Source organism: Euleptes europaea, chromosome 6 (assembly GCF_029931775.1).
Source record: "Euleptes europaea isolate rEulEur1 chromosome 6, rEulEur1.hap1, whole genome shotgun sequence".
Classification (NCBI taxonomy): Eukaryota; Metazoa; Chordata; class Lepidosauria; order Squamata; family Sphaerodactylidae; genus Euleptes; species Euleptes europaea.
The window spans coordinates 106265741-106276216 of NC_079317.1; the positions used below are offsets into that span (position 1 = coordinate 106265741).

Here is a 10476-nt window from a genome sequence, read left to right on the forward strand (position 1 = left end):
AAACCCAGAATTTTTTGAAAATCTAGATTTCTCACGAAAAATACCGTACCCGAAAAACGGGATCTTTCAGATCTGTGCTGCCCCCTTCTCCGGGGTCTGGAGAAGGTTGGCGGTGTAGATTTCTTTCAGAGACAGGTAAGTGGGTGGGGGGAATGGCAGAGAGGACCGAAGCGGCCCAAATAATGCCCACAAAATTCGGCATTATTTGAGATTCTTTTTCAGCTCTCTTTATTGCCGCCTTTTTTCATACTGGTAAAAAAAACCCAAAAAAATACTGCAAAGGTATTTGTCAGGATTTTTTAAAATTTCAGGATATTGATATGCACACCCCTAAGGTTAGCAACAGTGTGAGAATGCCCCAAAGCTACAACCCAAGACTGACCCCATCTGCAACAGGCATTTTCCTTACTGGTCCACTGAGGCCCCCCACTTTCGCCAGCATTGTTATTTGGGCTGAGTTCAGGTTAAATCATCCTCATCCAGTCCATCCCTAATCCAAGATCTGCAATCAAATGCCCCCCAATACAATAAAAACAAATAGAGCTTTGCCTCATCAGCATGCTGATGACCCAGAGCCCCATACACCCATTAGTCATTGTCTTGCTTATTTGTGTGGCTTCCCATTTCTTTTCTTTTTTTGAAAATTTAACACTGAGCTGACCTGCTGATAAGGGTTTTCGTAAGACACTTTGAATGTTGTCTGTTCATGAGAATGCTCAAGACCAGAGCATGCATATGAGCACAGAAATTGTCTGAATGAAGATGGATAAATGACTCATGGGATTTGAGCGTTCCATTAAACTGCAGGTCCTGCCAGGGTGCCTGAGTTTCTTTGGCCACTGTGGTTGTGATGATCCTTTTTTGTTTGCCCCCCCTTTAGCTGCTGCTGCTGCTTTCAGTGAGCCCATGATCTGTCCCAGATGCTCCAGCGACCATGTGGTCATCCTGCCCTGTGAGAGGTGCCTCAGCACACCTCCGATCCCTCAGGAATGTCTTGATGAAAGCCAGCAGGAAGGAGTGTCAGGGAAATTCTATATTGGAGACGAGAACTCTGAGACTGGGACCAGCTCCAGTACCCGGACTCAAGAGCTGAGCAGTGACCACGGCAGTGCTGTGCAGTCCAGTTCCCGCAGCTCTGAAGGGGACAGTGGGACCAGGAGGAATTTGAGCTTCCAGGGCTGCTATTCTTCCCTCAGCCACACGGACACCAATGCTGGGAGCCTAATGGGGAGTTATGGCTACAGCGCTTCCCGGGGGACCACCCCTTCTCAGCTCTCCCTGAGCTCAGAGCATGAAGAGCACTGGAACCTCAGCCCCCGTGAGTAGCTGCTTGCAACTATAGCTGGAGTGTTCTGTAAGGCAGTGGGGAGAGCTAAAATGGCCTCTTTCATAACACGATGGGGAAACATTAGAGAAATAACATCCTCTGCCCAGGGCCGCAGAACACACCTGTTCATTCCTGCTTCTGGCTGCCGAGGCTATGGTTCCTATGAAAAGAATATTATTTTGTGAGTTGTAAAGCAAGACCACCAGCAACTGGTGGTTAAGAGCATTGAATGATTATTGCTGCTGACCACTTTTTAAAGGGGATTTCAACTGCCATTTTCTAAGATGGCAAAGGACTTTCCTGGTGATGTGTAAAAGTCTGCTAAAGGAGTTTGTGTGGCAGCAGCATGTTTCAAAGGGAGGTAACAGCAGCCAAAAGAATATTGATTTAACTCACGCCTGTGTAAAAAAAGACCTGCAGGCAGGTTACGAGGCTCCCTCCCTGATGACTTGCAGCCCCTCAGAAGAATTCCACAACACCTGTTTATGGCACATTTCTCACATTTCTACCTCTGTAGAAATATCTGTGGCCTGCACTAGCCCATCAAAACCATCCATTATGGTTTGGTGTCCCAAAGAGAAATAAAAGGGCCACACCAGTAGCAGGAGATAAAAAGTATGCAATCGAGTTTTCCCGCATTTGGGGAAAATCACTGGGGGTCAGCACCCCCCCCCCCCAAAGTGCAATGGATGAGCCTCACCCTAGGAAAACCTCCTTCATGATCAAGATGTCTCCCCTGCCAAGGCCAATGGTACAAAATAGGTTTTAAAAAATTATTACCATGAATAGAATTTGCCTACGTGTTTCTCCCAATAGGCTTCTTCAGGGGAATCTGTAGTGTGTACAGAATTTATGCTCGTTTGAAGGACTACTGTAATAACTACAAATTCCTCTGAAGAAGCCTCTTGGGAGAAATGCGTAGGGAAATACTATTCTAAGTTAAAAAATATTTTTTTACCCTATTTGGCACCATTGGCCTTATTTTTGTCTTCTTTATGTTCGGTGTCCGCCATCTGCTCGCGTTCTAGGCTGGAAAACATAGCATTATTACATATCCCACCTGTCCTTCAATGAGCTAAGATTGGCATACATGGTTCTCCTGTCCTCCATTTTTTCTTCACAGCTATTCTGAGGCAGGTGGGGCTCAGAGATATGGCCAGTTCTAACTCAAGAAATAAACGAAGTGGCAGTATTTTGGAACCTGGGTCTTCTTTGTTTTGCTCTGCCTCTGAAACCATTGTGCCACTGTGGCCTAGGTGCTGCTGTCCCAGGCCCCCTCTAAGATAACTACCTCCCCACTGCCTGTTGTTTACAGGTAGCTATGCTGCACAGCAGGGTATTTCAGACTCCCTCAGGACCAGCTGGTACACTTTTCTCTGCACACCTAAAAATGTAATGGGACAGATACGTGTATCGTACTGACGCCCAAATGTCAGGCTTCGTAGCTGTTCCCTATTGATTGCTATTGGAAATGCAGTTTGCTGCCACATACATGGAAAAGCCTTCAGTTTATGAACTGCTGGAAGAATAAATGGATTACATTTTTGTCACCTGATGTCTAATCCAGGAGGACAAGAGATCAGACGATGGGAGGAGAAATGAAGCATAGAGACTGAAGGAAGAAGAGGGCCACAGATGGCATTGTAAAGAGGACTGTGAAATAACAGTGGTACAGATAGTAGTAGGTCGAAGAGAAGAGTGCTATGGGATATAGAGAGATAAATTATCTAAAAGGGGGGAGTAAAGGCACATTGAGTAGGAAAATTGGGTGGAGGGTACTAGAGAGCTGTGGTCTGCGCCCTTGCCAGATCCAGGGTCCAATGAGCTGCAAGCACATGATATCAGAATCATGTGACAGCCAGAGTTGTGTCCTCAGTGACAAGGCCAAGACTGTTGGCAGCAGAGACCAGGAAGTATACCGTAGTGAGGAGCAAGCCGAGAGGCAAAACTATGGAGGAGTCTTCTCCAGTATTGAGTGACCATGCTGTACTATCCTGCTATTCCTCTTGGTTTGTGTGTAAACTGAAACAGGTGTAAGCCCTTGGCCCGAAGAATCCCCAAAAGCAACAACCCAGACAGGTAGTCCTAAGGCAAGTTGACTTTATTGGAAAAATCAAACGGGTTAACAGTGCTTGCAAACTAACTAAGCCAAGAATGGCTGGCTGGCGCAGATCAGTAATATATATTAGCATAGCTGATATGGCAGGTTGGCATAGTAACTCAGTTTCCCACGGGAGAGGAATGCACGAGATAAAGTGTCTGTTAAAACAACAAAGCGAGGCAGCTGCGAGAAGCCGCGAGAAAGTCATAACACCTCAGAGGAGCAGAGGAGCCGAACAGGCCCGCTCCTGACAACAGGAACTGTGGTCCTTCCAAGTGGTGGCTCTGGAGAAGAGCTGCTGGGACCCTGCAACCCACCAGAGAGCCTTCATTCATGGGCTGAAGATGGCTGCTATGTAGTGCAGGAAAAAGGGTCTAAAAAGCATGGTCTAAAAAGAAAAGACTGTTAAAATGTGACAAATGCTTTCTGTGGCTTATATAGCAGTTCAGCCCCCTCGAATGAGGGAATGTCTACATATGTGGTTCTCAGAGTGACTGGAGTTCTGCACCTTGGTTTAATGGAAGCAAGTATTCATCTATACTAGATTTTTAAAAACCTTCCCCCCCCCCCATCAGTTGTGGAAGCGTTAATTTATCATGAGGCTTGTTATAACCTGATACCATCTAAGATTTTTGAGACATCTTATGGTACTTACTGAATCACAGGATGCATGAGTGGATGACCAGATTGGCATACTAAGGAACTTCTTGGAGGGGGGTTGTCTGTGTGAGCTGATTGGGCAGCAGCACTTTGACATCCTGCTGAATAACGAAGGCTCATGGCTGCATTATTCCTTCCTACATGCACAAAGTTGGAAGGCAGGCATGCAAGCTGGAAGGGTTTTGAGCTAACTCACCAGTGGCTCAAAGGATCTCTGTTGGGAGGGATTCTAAGCCCTGCTCTAAGTTTCAGGTGTGACTGCAACAGACCCAGGGCAACTGCATTGACTGTGTAGGTGATATGGATACAGACAATAAAGTTACAGGATTACATTTATTGTTCTTATTGCTGTAGCCATTCATTGACTGTTGCTTGTCGCCTTGCAGCGTCAAACACTATGTTGACCATGCGGGACTTCTGTTCTGTGGACCATCGTCTCAAGCTTTATTTGGACATGGAAGTCTTCAGTAAGTCAGAAGAGTTCAAGTGTTTCCTAAAGGTATGAAAAACAGCTCTTAGCACAATTCACAAACTGCTGTACTGGATGAGACCATCTTTTTTTACTTATTGTGGCCTGAAAAGTGTGTGTGTGTGTTAAGTGCCGTCAAGTCGCTTCCGTCTCATGGCGACCCTATGAATCAGCGTCCTCCAAAATGTCCTATCTTTGACCGCCTTGCTCAGGTCTTGCCTGAAATAGGTGGTGCTTTTTGAGTTTCAATATTGGACAATTGTTTATGTTCTCCTCTGCTCTTCCTAGGTCAGTGTGGTGAAGGATGGCAAGCCTGGGGAGTTCCTTGCACTCGTGGTGGCTTCAGATGTCCATCTCTATTTCTTGGAGGTTAAGGGAGAGATCAGGTGAAAAGCGGTCTTCCAGTGTGGTGTTACTTGTGCTCAGTTTCCTGACTTGACATTCCCTTGATGTGCTTATAGTTGTTAAGGGTCTTAAACATACCAAGTCACACTATTTGTCCACTTTGCCTACTATTTACTAGTAGTGACTTTCCATGGGCTTAAGCAGAGATTTTCCCCAGCACGTGTTACCTTCTGTTGGCAAAGTATGTGTTCCCCAATGGAGTTGTGGCTTCTCCCAACCTCTGCTCTTGATCCAAGAATGCTCTTACCCCTGTCTCAGTGCTAGTCTCTGCCAGGCAGGGCTTTGTGTATTCTGATCTCCCTTCCTACCCTGTTGAGTATTGTGAGTGTTACTCTTCTGTCCATTGACTCGCATTTGGCTCATCTGTGCCTAGGGGGCAGCCGTCAGATTGGCTGAAGAAGAGAGACTGCCACAATCTTGCTGACCTCTGTGCCTGGGAGGTGGGGCTGTTCCACCAGAGCTTGCACATTGTGTTTGAGCATCCATGCACCTCCTACACTCTCCTGCTTCGCAACCAGAGCCGCTGCAGAAGATTCCTGCAATGCTTAACATGTAAGAAGGGATATTAGCGTATCAAGATGTGTGAGTCCTTCCCTAAGCAGGGACGGTAGTGGTGGGGATGCATGTCCTAACAGCTGTTGGGAGCAGAAGGTTTGAAGTTTTAGTCTGGCTCCCCTGAGATGAGTGGCAAGAAAAAATAATTGATCCAAGAGCTAGTGGGTGGCTCTGCTGTTAGTTTGGCCTCAGGTGTGTTTACCAGAAGGTAAGCATCACAACATAGTCTTGCTTAGGCATGGGATTCCTCCTGTTTTAATTTCCTTCAAGGGCTTTCAGCCTTTGTTCAGATAACCTTAGGAATGACATTCTACTGAATAGCCAATGTGTTCTTGCGTGCCTCAGGCTGCTCTGGGGCTTTTGTGAAGGAAGTTTCCTATTTGAACCGTAGAGTGCTGCTCTTAATAGCTTCTGCTTACCCACAGTCCCTACACTGGCAATTACCTGGCAGATGTGTATCAGTTATATAATGTTGTCCCCCAACCCCCCATCCAGATCTCATGCAGGAATTGCCAGCCAAGAGCCGGAGAGAAATCCCAGAGGTTACTGTGGCAGAAATGACTCTGCATCATCCACTGTGGTAAGAAGCCTGTTGCTCTTATAGTGAGTATGAGAGGTGCCAGCAGGGTATAACTTACAGTTGCTGTGCCATGATTGAGTTATTAAGTGGTAAGTTCAGCGGTGCAGGAGCAAAGTGAACTGGGTGGGGGCAGCTGAAGAAGAATTGTCCTGCATTCTCACCCAAACAAAACAAACACTTTATTACGGCCTTGCCAGAAAAATACATATGGTTAGTTCAATGGGCAAATATACTCATATACATACTATATGCTGTTACAACATAATCCTTCTGGGAACTCAGTCCTAAATAGTCTGAATACCTAATTGTGTATTATGTATTCAGACTATTATGTATTCAGACATAATTGTGCTTGTATCTTAGGGTATTGCTTGACAAAGACCTAGCAAAAGAAGCTGGAGCTGGAGGTGGCTCAGCCAAGCCCTTCTTCTACCTCTTGGCCTATCTCATCCAAGGTATGGGACCTGTGGGCTTGCTTTTCCTGTAGTTGTCTGTCTTCACTGCAAATGGACTGTGTGGCTTGGTCTAGCTCAGTTCACCAGTAGCCTGTGTAATTCTCTTCCCAGGAGTGGCTGCCTTTCCTGTGACATTGCTCAGCACTCGTAGCAATCTCTTCTTGGTGGAAGAAGATCATCAGAGGCAGAAAGTCCCACCCTCCTCTGGTGCAGAGGGTGGTACTGAGAAGCTTCCAAAGAATAGCTTCCAGCTGAAGGAGAGTCATCCAATCAGCAGCATCAGTGGTGTTATACTTTACCGCTTCTCCCCTTGTGATATGAAGCTGCAGCTTTATGATGAAGTAAGGAGTGGTGTAAAAGGCTGCCAGCTTAGAATTTTGAACCCTTATGTGGGAGGGTGCTGGGCAAGCACTTTGAGGGACAACTTCAGGGTTGCTTCTCTCTTTGTGCCCTGTACACTCTTGGCTACAGAAAGAGCTGTCCCTGGATGAGAGCCGTTCCAGTTGGGCAGGGAGCACATATTGGGGAACCTTCCGGAGTCTGACACCCAGTGATGTCACATCCCCAATGCTGAGAACTGCACTATGAGTAGAATGCCAGGGGGCTCACATTGTGTGCCAACTCCCTGATTTCAGCTCTGCTGTCTACCTCTGCAGGTCCTAAAAGAGGAGAGTGCCTGGCACCTGCGCACAGAGTGTCCAGATCTGCTGGCTGAGCTGGTGGAGTGGCTTCGTGTCCCCTGGGAAGAAATGTTTTCAATTGCTCTCAACAAGACAGTGCTTGAGGTGCTGGAGTGAATGAGGGAGAGACTCTGACTGCTGTTATCTATCTCAGTTGAATTGGAAGGACACTTCTCAGGCTGCCTCCTGATCTCTGCTGTGATCAGCTATTTTAAACTTTGCTGGAATTCAGACAGCAACAGCGTCTGACAACTGCCAGTGGCCAGCTTGCAACCAATCTCATTATTTTGGCAGCAGTCTTGGCAAGTTTCATATTTGTGCTGTAAGACCTGTTAAGAGACTTTGTAGGTTACTTCCTGTTTGGCAGGAGGTGAGCTAACCAGTCTGCCCACAAACTACTTCCTCTTGCACTAAAAGACCCAAGTGCCACCCTTGGGTCACTTTCTAAGTTGTCCACAGCAAGGTAGTGTGCACTTGTCACTTTCTGTTGGGTAGCGGTTGCTGGGGATCCTAGAACAGGGCGTGCCAACTAGCTAGACCACTTCTGGATGGTGCACAGAACTGAATGTGCTGGCTTGGCTAAAGGGGGATCATGCATGCTTGGTGTTCTCAAGGCGGATGCTCAGAACGGTTTCCGAACATCCCTACTTAATACAGAGAACTCATTGTCTAGACTGGTCAGGAACTGCACATATCAGCAGAACCATTAAAGTGTTGCCTTTAGCTACTGGAGCAAGGTGTTCAAGAGCTTCTGGGTGCAAAAATACTTGTGTAGGGGTCACTGGAAGCCATAATCTTCCTCAGCCACACAAGTTTTAACTGAGACTTTTTTATTTTCAATAAAAACGGTTTTATTTATTAATTTCTACTGCCTTGGGTGTGATGTATGGTTAAGATTTTGCAAGATGTTGATGCTTCTCTTGTCTGACACTAAGCATTTCCTACAGAAGTCTGAACATGGTAGTCTTAACAAGTTGCAGTAGTAGGTAGCCAGAAGTGGGTGGAGTGAAAGGCTGGTCTTTTGCAGTCAGTGTAGAACCAAGTGAAGCAGTGCGGTTCAGTGGGGGGGGGGGGCTCCAATGCTGATCCTCATTTTCCCCCTTTGAGTACTTAATCCCAGACCGCCCCACCCCCAGCGCACTATGATTCCCTAGATAGTAACCAGCACTCCTGATAGAATGAGGGTTATCTCTTTATTTCCAAAGGAAGTACACTTTCTTCAATTTATCTTGTCCAGTTTTGTAATCAGAAATGTCTTTCTGAATTTAGTCTGCCGCAACTCATTGCTTAATGTTCTTCATATAGGAACACTGGTTAATTGTTTGTGGACTTAATTACAAAGCTCCTACCTCGGGCATGTCGTTATGTTTTGTTCAACTCTTACAGGTATCTGGAATAGGGAACTGTATCTTAAGTCTGTTCATCATTCTTTTCAAAAACTAGTTTAGAAGGCTTCCTAGTCTTTCAAGGAGGCCTGTTCTACTGAGTCATTCGCTAATTTAAGCCACCTATACCCAGCTTTGAATAATAATAATAATAATAATAATATATCTCTGGTTAATTGTTTTCTTAGAAACTGACATTTAATGCCTTGTATATTCCAATAGGAGCCTCGTGGCACAGAGTGGTAAGCTGCAGTACTGCAGTCAAAGCTCTGCTCATGACCTGAGTTCGATCCCAACGGAAGTTGGTTTCAGGTAGCTGGCTCAAGGTTGACTCAGCCTTCCATCCTTCCGAGTTCGGTAAAATGAGTACCCAGCTTGCTGGGGGTAAAGGGAAGATGACTGGGGAAGGCACTGGCAAACCACCCCGTAAACAAAGTCTGCCTAGTAAATGTCGGGCTGTGACGTCACCCCATGGGTCAGGAATGACCCGGTGCTTGCACAGGGGACCTTTACCTTTTTATATTCCAAGTAGGTTGCGTTGATTTCAGTGGGATTTACTGCCTAGTTAAGTGTGTTTAGGATTACAGTCTTGGTCAAGCAATTTTGGGGTACACATTATTATTTTTTTACAGAAAAGAACATAAGTTTATCCAGATGAGATCCAGAGTCCATCTGGCCCTGCATTTGCTTTCCCATGATGATCAGGCAGATACTGCCAGTAAAGCCTCAGACATGGAATCAAGGCAGTATTCACAGACATCCGTTGCTTCTCCCCCAGAAACTAACAATCAGAGATATTGTGCCTGTATGTCCTGCCTAGCTATCATGCTTAAATGAACGGAGGATAATATTATTATCTAATCCCCTTATGGAGAAATGTACTTCACTTTGGGCCCCATCACACTATTGAGAGTTCTGGGTTTACAAAATCCCCACATTCATTCCAAGAAGTTTTTGTTAGTACAAGGACAGGAAACAGGAGAAAAGACAAATTAATTGCTCTAAAGCATTCCTCAGCCTGTTGATGGATCTCACAAGCCCTTGGTACTTAAGGCTTGATTTGTGCAATGGTTCTAACCAGGAAAGAACAGTCAAATGGCCTTCTCACACTCTGGCAAGAATGTGACACCTAGGAGGGGACAGGCAGTTCCAATGGGGATGGGGGCAGAGGAATCCTGAAGGTTAGCTACTGGGCAGCAGCAGTAGTGGAAGGGGACACTGGCAGAGTGTTAGACTCGGTAACTTCGTTGCCTCTCAGGAATTATCAACTTCACTCCAGACGTTTGCAGAGAGTTTTAAAAGGCTTTATTCCCAAAGATAACGCGTACAGAAGTCTAAAGGAACTTAAGGTTAGCATGAGACAATACATGTGGAAGTCCTTTTTATAAGATGCACACACTAGAGTGTTTACACGTAAACGCTTTGAAATGCAAAACATCCAAGAGATCTCCACACCAAGGATCTTTCGTAGTCAACAGCAGTGCCACTACGGCTAACCCTGGTTAGTACTGCGCAGAAGAAGGCACTGGTAAACCACTTCTGACCAACCTTTACCTTGAAAACCCTATGATGAGACAATCCAAAATGAACCACATTTTGGAGGACTTTCATTCATAGGGTCGACATGAGTCGGAAGCGACTTGACAGCACTTAACACACACACAGGGATGCCAAATGATGGATAGTATCGCTTCCTGGGAAGGACAGGAAGAGAAGAATTGGCTGAAGGGGGGGACAGAGAGATTATTGTTATTAATTAGGTTTCTACCCCACTCTTATCCTGGCCTAGGTCGGACTCAGAGCGGTTCACATCCGTCAAAATATCATATAAAATCAATGCATTCAACAAAACTCTAAAC

The 10476-nt window shown here is 45.8% G+C and overlaps 1 protein-coding gene and 1 pseudogene across 1 annotated transcript in view; one reads left to right on the forward strand and one right to left on the reverse strand.

Moving 5' to 3' along the window:
- Positions 1–7353, forward strand: part of STK11IP (serine/threonine kinase 11 interacting protein) — a 52176-nt gene extending 44823 nt beyond the window's left edge. The window contains exons 17-24 of the mRNA XM_056851029.1: positions 881–1318; positions 4475–4587; positions 4846–4943; positions 5336–5514; positions 6013–6097; positions 6461–6552; positions 6664–6893; positions 7209–7353. Coding sequence (XP_056707007.1) covers positions 881–1318; positions 4475–4587; positions 4846–4943; positions 5336–5514; positions 6013–6097; positions 6461–6552; positions 6664–6893; positions 7209–7349 — 1376 coding nt within the window. The 3' untranslated portion in view covers positions 7350–7353. The remainder of the gene's footprint in view (positions 1–880; positions 1319–4474; positions 4588–4845; positions 4944–5335; positions 5515–6012; positions 6098–6460; positions 6553–6663; positions 6894–7208) is intronic.
- LOC130479827 (U1 spliceosomal RNA) lies at positions 1933–2079 on the reverse strand (annotated as a pseudogene).
- Positions 7354–10476: the final 3123 nt, after the last annotated feature.